Here is a 20,203-nt window from a genome sequence, read left to right as displayed (position 1 = left end):
CTAGGGTTTAATAGGAAAGTAAAGTCAGTCACAAGGTTCCAGTACAGGAACCTGAAAAGCTGTGCCTTACAGAGACACTGAACTTCAGTTTTTTGAGAAGCAAAAGCGTATAGTTTTAGTAGAATTTTGATAGCAGTCCATTGATCATTTTTTCCAGTGTGATTCATGCTTCATGTGTCCTACCTAAGATATCGTTGCCTAGCCTCACAACAGAGATTTTTCTCTGCTGTTGTTTGTAGGTTTTAATATTTTGCAATTCACACTTAGATCTAGGATTTACTTTGAACTAATGCCTGCATGAAGTGTGAATAATGTCTGGATGAACGGTGAGATACTGAAGTTGTTTGAGTCTTCCATAAAGAGATCTACTTTTTCCAGCACCGTTAGTTAATTGTCAGCTAATTTAATTATCTTTGGGCCTTTATCAAAAATCAACTTAGCTATATATATGTAAGTCTATTTCTAGGCCTTCTCTTTCATCCAGTGATCCCTATGTGAATTCTTAAGGTCATATCAGGCTGTCACGATTACCATATCTTTATGTTTAGTCAGAGACTTCAGTGATGTTAAGTCCTTCACGTTTGTTCTTTTCCAAATGGCTTTGGCTCTTCTGTGTCGTTTGCATTTATAAATAACTTTGAGAAACAGTTCTTCACTTTAATTATGACTGTGCTAAGCCTATAGATCAATTACTTGAGAATTGACATCTTAACCTGAGTCTTCTGATCAATGAACATGATATATCTCTGTTTATTTAGGTCTTCACTTCCTCTCGCCAGTATTTTTACAGTGGTATGCATACAGGCCTCTCACATATTCCATTAAAATTCTCAATAGATACCCCACTTATTTTGCTGTAATTATAAATTACACTTAAAATAATGTCATCTCCAATTATTTGTTCCCAGTATGTTTAAATACAGTGAGTTTTTGTATGTTGCGTTTCTATCTTACAACTTTCTTATGTCACTTATTAGGTCTAGGAGATGTTTTTCCCCACATTCCTTTGTATTTTGTACATAACCTATCATGCTGTTTGTAAATGGAGAGCTTTTTATTCCTTCCTTTTCAATCTGTATGCCTTCTATTTATTTTGCTTGGCTCATTACACTGGCTGGAACCTCAAGTATAAATGTATATGCATAGTAAGAGTCTACCGTGTTTTTAACGTTATGGGAGAAGCATTCAGTATTTCACCATTAGGTATGATGCCAGCTGCACGTTTTATGTAGGAGCACTTTATTAGGTTGAAGATGGAAGATGTTGCTTTATGTACTTATCAAGTGGTTCGGTTTTTTTTTTTTTTTTTGGCAATGAATAGGTGTTTTATGTTACCAAATTACTTTTCTGTTATTCATTTTGACAATATCTGTTATTTTCTTTTATTCCATTTATATGGTAAAATACATTCATGGACTTTCAATCTAAATGGCCTTGCATTCCTATGACAAACCGTGCTTGGTAATAGATTATATTTTTTTCATACATTATTGTATTCAAGTCGCTAAAATTTCATCAAGGAGTTTTGCATCTATGTTCATTAGGAACATTGGTTTGTAGTACTTTTTTTTCTTTTGGTGTCTTTTCCTTTTTTTTTTTTTTTTTTTAATAAAAGCAATGCTGCCATCATAAAATGAATTGGGAAGTGTTCCATCCTGTATTTTCTGAAAGTGTTCTTTTAGGACTACCAATATGTTTTCTTTAAATGTATGACACTGTTCACCAGTAAATCTATCAAAGACTAAATTTTTCTTTATGATTTACAGGTTCAGTTTAAAAAAACACTTCACATAACCGTTCTTTCAATCTTAACAAGGTCTTTAGGGATGATTACCAATTAATTATATTGTAGTTATTAGAAAAGTGTGATTAAAAAAAAAATCCTCAGCTTTTAGATGTCTTTTCTTTTCTTTCTTTTTTTTTGAAATGTTTGTTTTTCTTTATCTCTTCTGCAAATAACAGGATACATGTGCAAAAAGTGCGGGTTTGTTACATAAGTATACGCGTGTCATGGTGGTTTGCTGCACCTATCGATCTGTCTTCTAAGTTCCCTCCTCTTGCCCCCCACCCTCCACCCCCAAACAGGCCCTGGTGTGTGTGGCCCTCCTCTCTGTGTCCATGTGTTCTCGCTCTTCAACTCCCACTTATGGGTGAGAACATGCGGTGTTTGGTTTTCTGTTCCTGTGTTAGTTTGCTGAGAATGATGGCCTCCAGCTTCATCCATGACCCTGCAAAGGACATGATCTCATTCCTTTTTATGGCTGCATAGTATTCCATGGTGTATATGCACCACATTTTCTTTATCTGGTCTATCATTGACGGGCATTTGGGTTGGTTCCAAGTCTTTGCTATTGTAAATAGTGCTGCAGTAAACACACGTGTGCACGTGTCTTTATAGTAGAATGATTTATATTCTTTTGGGGCATATACCCAGTAATGGGATTGCTGGGTCAAATGGTATTTCTGGTTCTAGATCCTTGAGGAATCGCCATACTGTCTTCCACAATGGTTGAACTAATTTACACTCCCACCAACAATGTAAAAGCGTTCCCATTTCTCCACAGCCTCGCCAGCATCTATTGTTTCTTGACATTTTAATAATCACCATTCTGACTGGCATTTCTATCTCGTTGCGGTTTTGATTTGAATTTCTCGGATGATGAGTGATGTTGAGCTTTTTTTCATATGTTTGTTGACTGCATAAATGTCTTTTGAGAAGTGTCTGTTCATATCCTTTGTCCACTTTTCGATGGGATTGTTTGTTTTACTTCTTGTAAATTTGTTTAAGTTCCTCGTAAATTCTGGATATTAGACCTTTGTCATATGGGTAGATTGCAAAAATTTTCTGCCATTCTGTAGGTTGCCTGTTCACTCTGGTGATGGTTTCTTTTTATTTTTTTGTTTCAAAGCCTTTATTTTTATGTTATCTATTTAGAAACTTAATAAAATGACTGCTACATCTTTACACATTTCTATAGAAAGTCTATTATAGATTTATATAAATCAGGGCAGCATGACAGTTCCAGATAACTTTACAACAAAGAGAATCGAATAAATCACAGTAATTGGACTAAAATATTACACAGATAATTGTGTAATTTTAGAACTTACTTGCATAGTGTTAACACTGTATAATGCTCTATAAAATATATGCCTACAACGAAGTTTCCTGGGAATCATTAAGCAAGCAACGTATGTAAGGTTCTGTAGTAATTCAGATCAAGTACGTAGTACAATTTATGACTGTGCTCTTAGAAACTTGAAGTTTTAAAGTGCTGTCAGCATAGTACACCAGGACTTGAAAGAATGCTGAGACACACAGCTGCCAGTAAACAGGAGAGAAAAAGGCTTAAAAAAGCCAAATTCCGGAATGGGTTTTGCATTGTTTGTATTGAACTTCTGAAGTATGATAGTGTTAAAATTTCAGGAAAGATTTATTATTTTTTAAAGGTCCATATCACTGTATGGCATTGCGTCTCTCCCATTCCCCTTGACTTGGAATGAATTTTGCACAGCATTGATTACATTAAGTTTACGTTTTTCTCCTTAAATTAAGGAACTCAGTGTCCTTCTCACCACAAAATCCACAGAGGAATCTCATTAGTGATAGCTAAGGAATAAGAGTTAAAATAGGCTTAAAAATCAGTCCCATAAAAATTACTTTTCATTCTGTATTAACTAACAATTTTTTTCCTAGGTCGCTGGATTTGTGACTGTTGTCAGTGGGCCCCCTCAACACCCAAGAAAGTGGGCAGAAGGGGGAAAAACAGCAAAGAGGGATAAAATAGTTTTTGACCCTAATATTGTATATGCATTTAAGTGGAGTATTTGGTGCCAATTTATTTACAACATTTTCATTTTTATGCTAATAAAACTTTTTTTTTTTTTTTTTTTTTTTGGAAATTAACTGAGCTTAAAATCTGCATTTGATTTGTTCTGTTAAAAGCAACTCTTACACTTGAAACTGATTCCAGGTAGAGAATTCATCTTCTGAAGTATTTTATAGTAACATTAGCTCACTCCAAAAATTCAGTGGAAATATTTAGGAACTTAACTATTTCTCCATAATCCAAAAAGTTATTTTTATGAAACTTCCTAATCTACATTGTTTCTGGCCTACCATAGGTAGCATTAACAAAGTTATTTAATAACTAAAGAATTTTCATTCATAGCCCAAAATTGACAAATGGCCTAATAAGATCTGGTGCAGCTTGATTTAGAGTTGTCATTACTTGGACTGGTACAGGAACAGTTTGTAAATACCTGCCGGCCAGGAAATCCCTTTTGTATAGAAAAGTACCATCCGTACTTCGGGTACAGGCTATGGGGGCTTTAGTCCAGGCTCAGGGAAATGTACATAAATCATTTCCAACTTGATTTTAGTAACTCTTAACACCTTGAACTCGCTTACAGTCTCCAGAGTAAAATTATAAAGTTACCAACCTTTTAATCTCATCTGTGTAACAGGATGAAAGGTTGCTCTACTTCGATTTATATAAACCTAAGTGACGGCAATCATCATTTTTAGTCAACCTAATGAAAATAGAGTCTAAACTTTTTATGGTACACGGCCCTTTTTTTAATATAGGAATTTTGATCTTTAAAAGAAAACAAATACTGTGCTTGCTGTTTTTCCTATTTTGGGGGTAACTGAGGTAACAAAATGCATATGGCTTTTATTTTTCCATCCCTTGACTAGAAAAAGGTAACTACAACTTCAAGTACAAGTAGCAAGGTTCACAGCAAACTGCAATCAGCTTCACAGATGGAGGGTTTTCTACTCTAGGGCGTGGTTAAGAACTCAAAAGAGAATTTCAAGTACTAGCTTCAAAATGCTAATTAATATCGTCCAGAGAACAGATTCCTCCTCTTGCGAGGCATCTTCTGGCGCACGAGCGTGCTTCTGGCCGGCATCTGCGCTGTCAGCGGGGTAGGCGGCCTCGTCGAACGGGTGCTGCTCGACCGTGCCGTCATAGTATACCTTCATCTCGAACTCGCTCTCCAGGTGGGACGGGTGTCCGTAGACACCGATGCCCACTGGGCGCCGGAAGTGCGCGGGGATCGACACGGCGTCCGGGCCGCAGGTGGCCGGCTGCAGCTCGTAGTCGTCGAAGCTGGGGTGCAGGCTGCTGGCAGAGACGTAGAGGTCCGCGTCGCCCTTGAGGCTGCGCATCCTGAGGACGATCTTGCCCTCGTGGTTCCGCCGCAGGTAGCTGTAGTTCCCGGCGCCTATCTGGCCCTGGACGACGTGCAGAAGCACCCACTCCTCCGGCACCTCCTCCTCGTCTGCGCAGCTCCCCGGGGATAGGACCTGCGAGGCCAGGAGCAGCAGCAGGGCGGTCGTCCAGGGTGCGGCCCTCCCGCGGGGAGCGGCCATGGCTGGCGGCTCAGCTCTGGGGCCCCAGCGTGGGTCGGCGGGTCGGCGCCCGTTCCATGAAGAGCGCCGCGCTGCGACCATCCGGACCTGAGGCCAGAGCCTCGCCCTGGTGATCGTTTCTTTTGCTGTGCAGAGGCTCTTTAGTTTAAGTAGATCCCATGTGCCAATTTTGGTTTTTGTTGCAACTGCTTTTGGCGTTTCGTCATGAAGTCTTTGCCCATTCCTGTGTCCTGAATAGTATTGCCTAGGTTTTCTTCTAGGGATTTTATGGTTTGGGTTTTACATTTAAGGCTTTAATCCATCTTGAGTTAATTTTTGTATAAGGCGTAAGGAAGAGGTCCCGTTTCAGCCTTCTGCCTATGGCTAGCCAGTTTTCTCAACACCATTTATTAAATAGGAGATCCTCTCCCCTTGTTTCTGTCAGGTTTGTCGAACATCAGATGGTTGTAGATGTGTGATGTTATTTCTGAGGTCTCTGTTCTGTTCCATTGGTCTATATGTCTGTTTTGGTACCAGTACCATGCTGTTTTGGTTACTGTACCTTGTAGTATAGTTTGAAGTTGGGTATCATGATGTCTCCAGTTTTGTTCTTCTGGCTTAGGATTGTCTTGGCTACACGGGGTCTTCTTTGATTCCATATGAAACTTAATGTAGTTTTTCTAGTTCTGTGAGGAAAGACAATGGTCTTGATGGAAATAGCATTGCCTCTATAAATTACTTTGGGCAGTATGGCCATTTTCACGATATTGATTCTTCCTGTTCACGAGCATGGTGTTTTCTTCCATTTGTTTGTGTCCTCTCTTATTTCCTTAAGCAGCGGTTTGTAGTTCTCCTTGAAGAGGTCCTTCACATCCCTTGTGAGTTGCATTCCTAGGTATTTTATTTTCTTTGTAGCAACTGTGAATGGGAGTTCACTCATGATTTGGCTCTCTGCTTGTCTATTATTGGTGTATAGGAATGCTTGTGATTTCTGCACATTGATTTTGTATCCTGAGACTTTGCTGAAGTTGCTTATCAGCTTAAGGAGTTTCTGGGCTGAGACGATGGAGTTTTCTAACTATACATAGTCATGTCATCTGCAAACAGAGACGATTTGTCTTCCTGTCTTCCTATTTGTATACCCTTTATTTCTTTCTCTTGCCCGATTGCCCCTGCCAGAACTTCCAATTCTGTTGAATAGGAGTGGTGAGAGAGGGCATCCTTGTCTTGTGCCGGTTTTCAAAGGGAATGCTTCCAGCTTTTGCCCATTCAGTATGATCCGGGCTATGGGTTTGTCATAAATAGCTCCTATCATTTTGAGATACGTTCTATCAATATGTAGTTAATTGAGAGTTCTTAGCGTGAAGGGTTGAATTTTATCGAAGGTTTTTCTGCGTCTATTGAGATAATCATGTGGTTTTTGTAATTGGTTCTGTTTATGTGATGGATTACGTTTATCCATTTGCGTATGTTGAAGCAGCCTTGCATCCCAGGGATGAAGCCGATTTGATCACGGCGCATAAGCTTTTTGATGTGCTGCTGGGTTTCTTTGCCAGTATTTTATTGAGGATTTTCGTATCGATGTTCGTCAGGGATATTCGCTTGAAATTTCCTTGTTTCCTTGTGTCTCTTCCAGGTTTTGGAATCAGGATGATGCTGGCCTCGTAAAATGAGTTAGGGAAGAGTCCCTCTTTTTCTATTGTTTGAAATACTTTCAGAAGGAATGGTACCGGCTCCTCTTTGTACCTTGTACCTCTGTTAGAATTTGCCTGTGAACCTGTCTGGTCCTGGGTTGTTTTTTTTTTTTTTTTTTTTTTTTTTTTTTTTTTTTTTTTGTCAGTAGGCTGTTAATTACCGCCTCAGTTGTGATTATCTTTTTAATGTGGTGGATCACATTAATTTTTTTTCTTTTTTTTTTAATTGCATTTTAGGTTTTGGGGTACATGTGATGAACATGCAAGATTGTTGCATAGGAACACACATGGCAGTGTGCTTTGCTGCCGTCGGTCCCCTCACCTGTATCTGTCATTTCTCCCCGTGCTATCTCTTCCCACCTCCCCACCCCCCCGCCCATCCCCCATTTCCCCCCAACGGACCCCAGTGTGTAGTGCTCCCCTCCATGTGTCCATGTGTTCTCATTGTTCAACACCCGCCTATGAGCGAGAATATATAGTGTTTGATTTTCTGCTCTTGTGTCAGTTTGCTGAGAATGATGGTTTCCAGGTTCATCCATGTCCCTACAAAGGACGTGAACTCATCGTTTTTGATGGCTGCATAATATTCCATGGTGTATATGTACCACATTTTCCCTATCCAGTCTATCATCGTTGGGCATGTGGGTTGGTTCCAGGTCTTTGCTATTGTAAACAGTGCTGCAATGAACATTCGTGTGCACGTGTCCTTGTAGTAGAATGATTTATAATCCTTTGGATATATACCCAGTAATGGGATTGCTGGGTCAAATGGGATTTCTATTTTTAGGTCCTTGAGGAATTGCCGCACTGTCTTCCACAATGGTTGAATTAATTTACATTCCCACCAACAGTGTAAAAGTGTTCCTATTTCTCCACATCCTCTCCAGCATCTGTTGTTTCCCGATTTTTTAATGATCGCCATTCTAACTGGTGTGAGATGGTATCTCAATGTGGTTTTGATTTGCATTTCTCTGATGACCAGTGATGATGAGCATTTTTTCATATGTTTGTTGGCCTCCCGTATGTCTTCTTTTGTAAAGTATCTGTTCATATCCTTCGCCCATTTTTGAATGGGCTTGTTTGTTTTTTTCTTGTAGATCTGCTTTAGTTCTTTGTAAATTCTGGATATCAGCCCCTTGTCAGATGAATAGGCTGCAAAAATTTTTTCCCATTCTGTTGGTTGCCGATTCACTCTACTGACTGTTTCTTTTGCCGTGCAGAAGCTGTGGAGTTTGATTAGGTCCCATTTGTCTATTTTGGCTTTTGTTGCCCTTGCTTTTGGCGTTTTGCTCATGAAGTCCTTGCCTACACCTATGTCCTGAATGGTTTTGCCTAGATTCTCTTCTAAGGTTTTTATGGTTTTAGGTCTGATGTTTAAGTCTTTAATCCATCTGGAGTTAATTTTGGTGTAAGGTGTCAGGAAGGGGTCCTGTTTCTGCTTTCTGCACATGGCTAGCCAGTTTTCCCAACACCATTTATTAAACAGGGAGTCCTTTCCCCATTGCTTGTGACAATCATGTCATCTGCAAATAGAGACAATTTGATTTCCTCCTTTCCAATTTGGATACCCTTTATTTCTTTTTCTTGCCTGATTGCTCTGGCTAGAACTACCAGTACTATATTGAATAGGAGTGGTGAGAGAGGGCATCCTTGTCTAGTGCCAGATTTCAAAGGGAATGCTTCCAGTTTTTGCCCATTCAGTATGATATTGGCTGTTGGTTTGTCGTAAATAGCTTTTATTGTTTTGAGATACGTTCCGTCAATACCTAGTTTATTGAGGGTTTTTAGCATAAAGGGTTGTTGAATTTTGTCAAAAGCCTTCTCTGCATCAATCGAGATAATCATGTGGTTTTTGTCTTCGGTTCTGTTTATGTGGTGAATTACGTTTATGGACTTGCGTATGTTGAACCAGCCTTGCATCCCGGGGATGAATCCCACTTGATCATGGTGGATGAGCTTTTTGATATGCTGTTGCAATCGGTTTGCCAGTATTTTATTGAGGATTTTTGCATCTATGTTCATCATGGATATTGGCCTGAAATTTTCTTTTCTTGTTGAGTCTCTGCCGGGTTTTGGTATCAGGATGATGTTTGTCTCGTAAAATGATTTGGGAAGGATTCCCTCTTTTTGGATTGTCTGGAATAGTTTCAGAAGGAATGGTATCAGCTCCTCTTTGTATGTCTGGTAGAATTCAGCTGTGAACCCATCTGGACCTGGGCTTTTTTTGGGTGGTAGGCTCTTTATTGCTGCCTCGACTTCAGACCATGTTATTGGTCTATTCAGGGTTTCGGCTTCTTCCAGGTTTAGGCTTGGGAGGATGCAGGTGTCCAGGAATTTATCCATTTCTTCCAGGTTTACTAGTTTATGTGCATAGAGTTGTTTGTAAGAATCTCTGATGATGGTTTGGATTTCTGTGGAATCTGTGGTGATATCCCCTTTATCGTTTTTTATTGCATCAATTTGGTTATTCTCTCTTTTCTTTTGTATTAATCTGGCTAGTGGTCTATTTTGTTGATCTTTTCAAAAAACCAGCTCCTGGATTTATTGATTTTTTTGAAGAGTTTTTTGTGTCTCTATTTCCTTCAGTTCTGCTCTGATCTTAGTTATTTCCTGTCTTCTGCTAGGTTTTGAGTTTTTTTGATCTTGCTCCTCTAGCTCTCTCAATTTTGATGATAGGGTGTCAATTTTAGATCTCTCCTTTCTTCTCATGTGGGCACTCATTGCTCTATATTTTCCTCTAGAGACTGCTTTAAATGTGTCCCAGAGATTCTGGTATGTTGTGTCTTCGTTCTCATTGGTTTCGAAGAACATCTTTATTTCTGCCTTCATTTCATTGTTTATCCAGTCAACATTCAAGAGCAAGTTGTTCAGTTTCCATGAAGCTGTGCGGTTCTGAGTTAGTTTCTGCATTCTGAGTTCTAACTCGATTGCACTGTGGTCTGAGAGACTGTTTGTTATGATCTCTGTTCTTTTGCATTTGCTGAGGAGTGATTTATTGCCAATTATGTGGTCAATTTTAGAGTAGGTGTGATGTGGTGCTGAGAAGAATGTATATTCTGTGGATTTGGGGTGGAGAGTTCTGTAAATGTCTATTAGGTTTGCTTGTTCCAGGTCTGTATTCAGGTCCTGGATATCCTTGTTGATTTTCTGTCTGGTTGATCTGTCTAATATTGACAATGGGGTGTTAAAGTCTCCCACTATTATTGTGTGGGAGTCTAAATCTCTTTGTAAGTCATTTAGAACTTGCCTTATGTATCTGGGTGCTCCTGTATTGGGTGCGTATATATTTAGGATCGTTAGCTCTTCTTGTTGCACTGATCCTTTTACCATTATGTAATGTCCTTCTTTGTCTCTTTTGATCTTTGTTGCTTTAAAGTCTCTTTTATCAGAGATGAGAATTGCAACTCCTGCCTTTTTTTGCTCTCCATTTGCTTGGTAGATCTTCCTCCATCCCTTTATTTTGAGCCTTTGTGTATCCTTGCATGCAAGATGGGTTTCCTGGATACAGCACACTGATGGGTTTTGGCTTTTTATCCAATTTGCCAGTCCGTGTCTTTTGATTGGGGCATTTAGTCCATTGACATTTAGGGATAGTATTGTTATGTGTGAATTTGATACTGTCATTTTGATGCTACCTGGCTGTTTTGTTGGTTAGTTGATGCAGCTTCTTGATTGTGTTGATGCTCTTTTACCATTTGGTGTGTTTTTGGAGTGGCTGGTACTGGTTGTTCCTTTATATGTGTAGAGCCTCTTTCAGGAGTTCTTGTAGAGCAGGTTTGGTGGTGATGAAATCTCTGAGTGCTTGCTTGTTCACAAAGGATTTTATTTTTCCTTCACTTATGAAGCTTAGTTTGGCTGGATAGGAGATTCTGGGTTGAAAGTTCTTTTCTTTAAGGATGTTGAATATTGGCCCCCAATCTCTTCTGGCTTGTAGGGTTTCTGCTGAGAGACCTGCTGTGAGTCTAATGGGCTTCCCTTTGTGGGTAACCCGACCTTTCTCTCTGGCTGCCCTTAGCATTTTCTCTTTCATTTCAACCCTGGTGAATCTGACGATTATGTGCCTTGGGGTTGCTCTTCTTGAGGAATATCTTTGTGGTGTTCTCTGTATTTCCTGGATTTGAATATTGGTCTGCCTTGCTAGGTTGGGGAAGTTTTCCTGGATAATATCCTGAAGAGTATTTTCCAGCTTGGATTCATTCTCTTCATCACATTCAGGTACACCTATCAGACGTAGATTAGGTCTTTTCACATAGTCCCACATTTCTTGAAGATTTTGTTCATTCCTTTTTGCACTTTTTTCTCTGTTCTTGCCTTCTCTTTTTATTTCATTGAGTTGATCTTCGACCTCTGATATCCTTTCTTCTGCTTGGTCAATTCGGCTGTTGAAGCTTGTGCATGCTTCACGAAGTTCTCGTGTTGCGTTTTTCAGCTCCATCAATTCACTTATACTCCTCTCTATGCTGTCCATTCTCGTCAGCAGTTCGTCCAATCTTTTTTCAAGGTTCCTATTTTCTTTGCGTTGGGTTAGAACATGTTCTTTTAGCTCATTGTAGTTTCTTACTACCCACCTTCTGAAGTCTGATTCTGTCATTTCATCACCCTCCTTCTCCATCCGGTCTGGTTCCCTTGCTGGTGAGGAGTTGTGATCCCTTTTAGGAGGAGAGGTGTTCTGGTTTCGGGAGTTTTCATCCTTTTTGCGCTGGTTTCTTCCCACTTTTGTGGGTTTATCCACCTGTTGTCTGTCTCTGTCCCAGGGAGTTGGAGCTTTATGAGTTTCCGTTGCACTACTGCCTTTTTTGATTTTTCTTTCAGGTCTGACCCGCCCAGCTAGCAGCACGCCTAGCCTCTGCCTGCCCGCAGGGGCTTTGCTGAGCTGCTGTGGGCTCCGCCCAGCTGCCCTGAGCTCTTCCCTCTATTCCTTTTTATATGGGCGTAGTTAGAACTGTCTGGGCAATGGTGGCCCCGCCTCTGTTATGGCGGACTCTCTCTGTTGTGGCAGGTTGCCTCGGCAATGGCAGCCTGCCTCCGTAGTGGTGGAGAGTCTCAGTAATGGCGGAAGCCCCTCCCCCACCGAGCCGGACCCTCCCGGTTCAGCTGTGCTTGGTTTGAAGGGCTCAACCCAGAGGGTTTCCAATTACTGTTTTTGTTTTCCTTGTTGTTCGGGGTGGAGGCGTGGGACCAACCGAGCCTGATCACCTGGCTCCCTGACTCAGAGTCTTTTCTTTTAAGTTGAACGACCCTGCGTTCCGGTCGCTTGTTGAAAAGGCGCCGGGATCTCCCGTGCTGCGACTCACGGGGTCGGCTCGAACTGCGGCGTTGGCTCCTGGTGGATTTTTTGCCTAGGAATCTCCTGGCCTGGCTCGCTATTTCAGCTGAATGGGCAGCTCTGCCGTCTCAGGGCTCTGCTCGCCAGCTAAGAGGGCTCCCAGACCAGTGGCTTTTGTCCGGAGAACCGCAGCAACAGGGAGTGGTCACAGCAGCCGCGCGGGCGGAATCAGCCCCGTGGGGGCCAAAACAGCCGCACCGGCTGGGACTGCGACGCTGGCGACCCCTCTGCCTGGGTATCTCCTGGTCTGTGGGCAATAAGAGTTCGTCTGGAAATGCGGCGTCCACTCACCCTCTGCACTTTCACTGGGAGCTGAAGTCCTGAGCTGTTCTTAGGCGGCCATCTTCCCAGCATTCCCGCATCACATTAATTAATTTGCATGTGTTGAACCATCCTTGCTTCCCAGGGATAAATCCTGCTTAGTCATGGTGAACACTCATTTTAATGTGCTGCTGAGTTTGGCTTGCTCATATTTTGTTGAGAATTTCTGCATGTATGTTTGTCAGGGATATTGTCCTCTTGCTTTCTTTTCCTGAAGTGTCTTCATCAGGCTTTGGTATCAGGGTGACGCTGGCCTCATAGCACGAACTTGAAAGCATTCTCTCTTCTTCAGGCTTTGGGAAGCGTTTGAGAAGGTTTGGTGTTAATTTTCTTGAAATGTTTCGTAGAATTCACTAGGGAAGCCATCTGGTCCTCAACTTTTCCCTAATGGGAGGTTTTTGATTACTGATTCAATCGCCTTACCCTTTATTGGTCTGTTCAGATTTTCTGTTTCTTCATGATGCAGGCTTGGTTGGCCGTATGCATCTATGAATTTATCCACTTCCGGGCTGATCCATTTATTGCTGTGTAATTGTTCGCAGTTGTCTCTTATGGTTCTTTTTATATTCGTGGCATCAATTGTAAAGTCTCTTCTTTCATTTCTGATTTTATTTCCCTGATTATTCTCTCTTTCCTTATTATTTAGTCTAGCTAAAGGTTCGTTAATTTTTATCTTTTCAAAACACCAACTCTTACTTCCATTGATTTTTTTCCTGTGGTTTTCTATTCTCTATTTTGTTTATTTCTTCTCTAATCTTTATTATTTCATTCCCTCTGCTATCTTTGGAGTTAGTTTGTTCTTCTTTTCCTAGTTCCTTGAGATAAAAAAAGAATTCAATGGATGTCAATATGTTTTGTTTAAATCTATGAACATGATGTTTGTTTTCTATTTTCCCATTTGTTCCTTACTCTTCTCATCCATTTTTTTTCATCTCATCACATTTTGGTTGGGCGTTTTAAGATTCCATTTGTCTTCACTACTGTCTTATTAGATATATTTATTTCAATTTATTTAAATGGTTGCGCTAGGGCTTACAATATGCATGCTCAACTTATCACACTCTATCTTCAAGTAATGTGTACCATTTCACATACAGTGTTTGAACCTCTCACTAGAGTATACCTTACTTCTCTCTCTCTCTTTTTGGCAATGTTATTGTTATGCATTTTATTTCTACATATGCTATAACATATGTATGTTATAAACATAATTCCACTTTCAAGTTAATTTGTTATAAACTGTCAGTTGTCAGTTATATATTTTTCAAATCTGATGATTATGTGTCTTGGGGTTGCTCTTCTCGAGGAGTATCTTTGTGGTGTTCTCTGTATTTCCTGGATTTGAATGTTGGTGTGCCTTGCTAGGTTGGGGAAGTTCTCCTGGATAATGTCCTGAAGAGTGTTTTCTGACTTGGTTTCATTCTCTCCATCACTTTCAGGTCCACCAATCAAACATAGATTTGGTCTTTTCACATAATCCCGTATTTCCTGGAGGCTTTGTTCATTTCTTTTCAGTCTTTTTGGTTTTTTCTCTAATCTTGTCTTCTTGCTTTATTTCATTGAGTTGATCTTCAGTCTCTGATATCCTTTCTTACGCTTGATCAATTCAGCTATTGAAACTTGTGTATGCCTCACGAGAAATTCTCATGTTGTGTTTTCAGTTCCATCAGGTCGTTTATGGTCTTCTCTACACTGGTTATCCTAGTTAGCATTTGGTCTAACCTTTTTTCAAGGTTCTTAGCTTCCTTGCATTGGGCTAGAACATGGTCCTTTAGCTCAGAGAAGCTTCTGAAGCCTGTTTCTGTCAGTTCATCAAACTCATTCCCTGTCCAGTTTTGTTCCCTTGCTGGTGAGGAGTTGTGATGGAGGAGAAGAGGTATTCTGGTTTTTGGAATTTTCAGCCTTTTTGCTCTGGTTTCTTCCCATCCTTGTGGATTTATCTGCCTTTGGCCTTTGAAGCTGGTGACCTTTGGATGGGGCCCCTGAGTGGACCTCCTTTCTGTTGATGTTGAAAGTATTTCTTTCTGCTTGATAGTTTTCCTTCTAACAGTCAGGCCCCTCTGCTGCAGGTCTGCCGGAGTTTACTGGAGGTCCACTCCAGACCCTGCTTGCCTGGGAATCACCAGCAGGGGCTGCAGAACAGCAAAGATTGCTGCCTGTTCCTTCCCCTGGTAGCTTCATCTCAGAAGGGTACCTGCCAGATGCCAGCCAGAGCTCTCCTGTATGAGGTGTCTGTCAGTCCCTGCTGGGAGGTGTCTCCCAATCAGGATACACGGGGGTCAGAGAGCCACTTGTGGAGGCAGTCTGACCCTTATCAGAGCTCAAATGCTATGTTGGAAAATCCACTGCTCTCTTCAGAGCTGCCAGGCAGGGATGTTTAAGTCTGCTGAAGCTGTATACCCACAACCGCCCCTTTTCCCAGGTGCTCTGTCCTGGGAAGGTGGGTTCTTTATTTATAAGTCCCTGACAGGCTGCTGCCTTTTTTCAGAGATGCCCTTCCCAATGAGGAGGGAATCTAGTGACACAGTCTGCCTACAGAAGCCTTGCTGAGCTTCCATGGGCTCCGCCCTGTTCAAATTTCCTGACAACTTTGTTTACGCAGGCCAGGTTAAAGCTGCCTACTGGAGCCTCAGCGGTGGTGGACACCCCTCCCCACCACCGAGCTCGAATGTCCCAGGTGGAGCTCAGACTGCTGTGCTGGCTGTGAGAATTTCAAGCCAGTCAATCTTAGCTTGCTGGTCTTCGTAGGGGTGGGACCCACTGAGCCAGATCACTTGGCTCCCTGGCTTCAGCCCCCTTTTTCAGGGGAGTGAACGGTTCTATCTTGCTGGCGTTCCAGGCACCACGGGGGTATGAGGAAAAAAAAAATGCTGTGGCTAGCTCAGTGTCTTCACAAATGGCCACCCAATTTTGTGCTGGAAACCTGAGGCCCTGGGACCAGAGGGATTGTCCTGGTCTGCGGATTGTGTAAACCATGGGAAAAACACAGTATCTGGGCCGGAGTGTTGGGAACAGTCCCTAATGGCTTCTTGTGGCTGAGAGAGGGAGTTCTCCAGCCCCTTTAGATTCCTGGGTGAGGCAACACCTCACCCTGCTTCAGTTCACCCTTATTGGGCTGCACCCATTGTCCAGCCAGCCCCAGTGAGATGAACCATGTACCTCAGTTGGAAATACGGAGATCACCCACCTTCTGTGTGGCTCTGGCTGGGAGCTGTGCACAGGAACTGTTCCTATTTGCCCATATATAATATATACAATATCCTATATATATATATGATTATATATATAAGATATTACATATATTATATATAATATTATATATATATAGGATATTATATATAATATCCATATTATATATTATATATAATATCCATACTATATATAATATATAATATGGATACTATATATAATATATATAGTATGGATATTATATATAATATATAATATCCAATACATATTATATATAATATCCTATATATAATATGTAATATATATAATATGTATGTATAATAACATATATATAAGATTGCTGGCATATTATATATAATATATATATTGTGTGTATAATATACATTACATATATATAATATATATTATGTGTATAATATACATTACATATATATAAAATAGATTACATATATTATATATGTTACATATATATGTAATATATTATATATATGCGTTACATATATATGTAATATATATTATATATATTTACATGGTTTGTATCTGCCTAGAAATTCATCCATGTAATATAAGTCATCAAATCCATTGGCATACCATTGCTCATATTATTTCTTTATAATCCTGTATATTTCCATAATGTCGGCAGGAGTGTCTCCTCTTTCTTTCTTGATTTCAGTGAATAGAGCCTCCTCACTTTTCTCGTTGGTCAATCTGGCTTACAGTTTGTCAATTTTGTTGACCTCTGCAACAAATCAGATTTTTGTTTCATTGGTTTATCTCTGTTATTTTTCCATTCTTTATTTCATTAACTTATGCTCTAATCAGTGTCCACTTTTCTCTTCGATCTGCTTAGGTTTAGTTTGCTCTTTTTCCCAGCACCTCAATGTGGAGGGTAAAGTTATTGACCTGAGCTATTTCTTATTTTTTAAAATATCAGCATTTAGAGCTATACATTTTCTTCTAAGCGCTGCTTAACTGCATCTCAAAAGTTTGACATGGTGAGCCTTCATTTTCATATATCTCAAAAAGTATTGCCTAGTTTCCCTTTTGATTTCTTCTCTGATCCTTGATTGTTTAGGAGTTTGTTAATTTCTGTATGCTCGCGAATTTCCCAATAATGTATGCTTTACTGATGTGTAACTTCATTCCATTGTGGTTGGGGGACCTATTTTATATTATTTCTATCCTTTAACATTTATTAAGGTGTTTTATAGCCCACCATATGGTCTATCCTGGAGAACATTTCAGGTGTACTTGAGAGGAATATACATTCTGATGTTGTTGGGTGTAGTGTTCTCTAAATGTCTGTTAGGTCCACTTGATGTATTGCTTTTTCAAATCTAGTATATCCTTGTTGATACTCTGCCTAGCTTGACTATTCATTATTGAAAGCAAGGTATTGAAGTCTCAAACTATGTTTGCCAAATTATCTATTCCCCCTTTCATTTCTGTCAGTGTTCACTTTAGGTATTTTGGTGTTCTGTTGTGCAGTGCAAATATATTTATAATTTGTATATCTTCCTGTTCACACCTTTATAATTGCAGAATGTTCATGTCTTATCTCCAGTCGTATTTTGTGCTTTAAACTCTACTTTTTTCTGGGGTTGACAAAACTGCTCCAGCTCTCTTGTGGTTGCTCTTTTCAGTGTACACATTTTCTCCTCCTTCTACATTCTGTCTGTGCCTTTGAAGTGTGGGTCTTCTAGACAGTATCTAGTTCAACCATGTTTTTATCACAGCCTGCCAATATCTGCTTTACAATACGTTTGTATTGTTCAGTCTATTCACTCTGAACTTAATGTGATTACTTAACGTAATTACTGTTGGGGTAGAATTTATGCCTGCCGTTTTTTGTATTTTCTTTCTCATGTCTTAATATTCCTCTGTCCCCGCACTGAGTTCTCTTTTCTGCTAAACAGGTATTTTCTCATATGCTCTATTCATTTCCTTGTTGTTTCTTCATTGTATTTCTGAGTTGTTTACTTAGTGGTTGCCCCACAGATTACAGTTCGCATTTTAACTTAAAGGAATCTAGTTCAGATTGATACCACCTTAATTTAAATATTATACAAAAACTGTGACGCTATAAAGCTCGAGTCTCTTCTCCTTTGTGTTACTATTGTCATAAAAGCACTTCTTTATTCCTTTAAAACCCATCTATAATGATTGTTTTATGCAACAACTGCCCTTTAAATCAGGTAAAAGAAAGGAAGAGTTACAAATAACAATACATTCCTACAGTTTTTTATCAGTGCTGTGTAGTTAGTTATCTTTAGTGGTATTCTTATTTGTTCATCAGGATTTGAGTTACTGTCTGCTGTCTTTTGCAGATTTCCCTTTAATACTTTCTTTTTTGTAAGGGAAGTCTGCTGACGATACATTCTCTCAGCTTTTCTTGATCAGGGGACAGCTTTATTTCACCATCACTTTTGAGGGATAGTATTTCTGGATGGAAAATTCTTGGTTAACCTTTTTTTTTTTCCCCCCCCTAAACCCGCTCGACTGTGACTTCTCAGTACCTTTTGGTCCCCTTGGTTTCTGATAAGATGAACTGAGTTGTTAATCTTACTGGGGGTCCCTCGTATGTGGTGAGCTGTTTCTCTTTGCTGCTTTCCACATTCTCTCACTGTCTTTGATTTTCAACAGTTTGACTAAAATGTGTCTCGGTGAAGATTTCGTTGAGTTCATCCTCTTTGGAGTTTCTGTGCTTCCCATTTGTGTACATTAATGATTTGAATCAAATTTGGGGAACTTGGGCCATTATTGTTTCAAACATCCTGTCTTCCTCAAGTTCCAGTTTCGGTAGAGCCCCTCTAGTGAATTTTTCTTTGTAATTATTGTACATTTCCACTTCAGAATTTCTACTTGGGTGTTTTAAAAACACGAGTTTACATTCTGTGATGATTTCTCTATTTGGTGAGACATCATTCCCATACTTCTCTTTAATTCTTCCCACGTGGTTTCTTTTAGTTGTTTGAATGTATTTATAATAGCTGATTTGAAGTCTTTTTTCTAGTAAGTCCAATGTCTGGGCTTCCCTCTGTGTGTTCCATGCTGTCCTGCTTCTTTGCATGTCTCATAAGTTTTTGTTGAAAACTGGACACTTTAAGTGATAGAACGTGGCAACTCTGAAATTCAGATTCTGCCCCCTTTCAAGGTATTGTTGTTGTCGTTTGGTGCTATTAATCTTGCTGTCATTTGTTTGTTTAGTGACTTTTCTGAACTACTTCTGTAACGTCAGTATCCTCTGTTATGTGTGGCTACTGAATTCCCTGCTTGGTTGGCTTAGTGGTGACCTGGTGATTGGACAGAGATGTCTTTGCGTGCCTGGAAGAGGTAAGTTTCCTAGTCATTGCCATGGGGCTCTAGGCATATGTTGGACATGCCTTGAACACACAGCCAGGCAATCTGACAACTCTTTCACAGAGCCTCAAAGTAAAGCTGAGTTGACCATTTAGGCACCTTTTGCGTCTTTCCAGACCATGTCATAGTCCTAGGCAAGAGTCTGGCCTACCAGATTCCCAGGAATAGGCTATTGCTTTTAAAAGTCCCAATGGTCATCTCATTACCTGGATTTTCCTTTTAAGGTATTGGTTAGCCTATTGTGTGCCCCGAGTGTTATCCACCGCCTGAGGGAGCTGCAATGTTGAGCAATTGCCTCCAAATATTTTTGACAAATGCATCCAGGGAAAAAGGTGTTTCAAATGAGGCAACCTCTGAGTCAGTCCAAATAAAGACAGCCATGTAAGTAGGGCCTTCCAGGGAACTACCACACAGATCAAATAATGAGAATTTTTGGGAATGGGAATGTGGCTTTGCAGGAGCTCCAACCCTGTTCTGTTCCCTCTGCTGGCTGCCAGGCTGCCAGTTTTCACCATGATCGCAGGCTGTTGGTATTCAAGGCTACCACGGAGTTGCATAAAGGGCCACGAAGATAGGGCTAGTTGAAATGTCACATAGTTCACTGTTCCTACCAAGATTCTGCTGCTTTTCTTGAATAAACATGCCCGCCCAAGGTTGCCCCTCAGCTTTAGGTGAATTTGCAGGTTTCCAAAAACATTCATTTTGAGAAATTTTTGCCAGTTTTCTTCTCATTGCTTTTATGAAGGGGAGAAATTTTAGAGGTCCTTACATTGCTGATTTTGCTGACTCCCTGAACGACTTTTCATTATGCCTACCCTTGAGGGTGTTTGTTGCTAGGCGGTCCTCTGTGCTTGGAACTTAGGTATCGCTCAATAATAACTTTATGGGTTACCTACCGACCACGGGAAAAGGACCACAGCAGGAGCGCTAGAAGCAAAGACCGTTAACTTACCACTT

The 20,203-nt window shown here is 40.3% G+C and overlaps 2 protein-coding genes across 4 annotated transcripts in view; one reads left to right on the top strand and one right to left on the bottom strand.

The window, feature by feature from the left end:
• The window catches only part of DMRTC1 (DMRT like family C1), a 71,619-nt gene that overhangs the window by 33,145 nt on the left and 18,271 nt on the right, over positions 1–20,203 (top strand). The gene's annotated exons all lie outside the window — the stretch shown is intronic.
• Positions 4,650–5,395, bottom strand: LOC120366598 (UPF0669 protein C6orf120 homolog). The gene has a single exon (XM_074391520.1). It carries the CDS (start codon positions 5,375–5,377, stop codon positions 4,802–4,804), a length of 576 nt encoding a protein of 191 aa, XP_074247621.1. The 5' UTR covers positions 5,378–5,395; the 3' UTR covers positions 4,650–4,801.

The sequence above is a fragment of the Saimiri boliviensis genome, chromosome X (genome assembly GCF_048565385.1).
Source record: "Saimiri boliviensis isolate mSaiBol1 chromosome X, mSaiBol1.pri, whole genome shotgun sequence".
Classification (NCBI taxonomy): Eukaryota; Metazoa; Chordata; class Mammalia; order Primates; family Cebidae; genus Saimiri; species Saimiri boliviensis.
The sequence above is the reverse complement of the archived record's forward strand: the minus strand, read 5'-3'. Positions and strand labels throughout refer to the sequence as shown.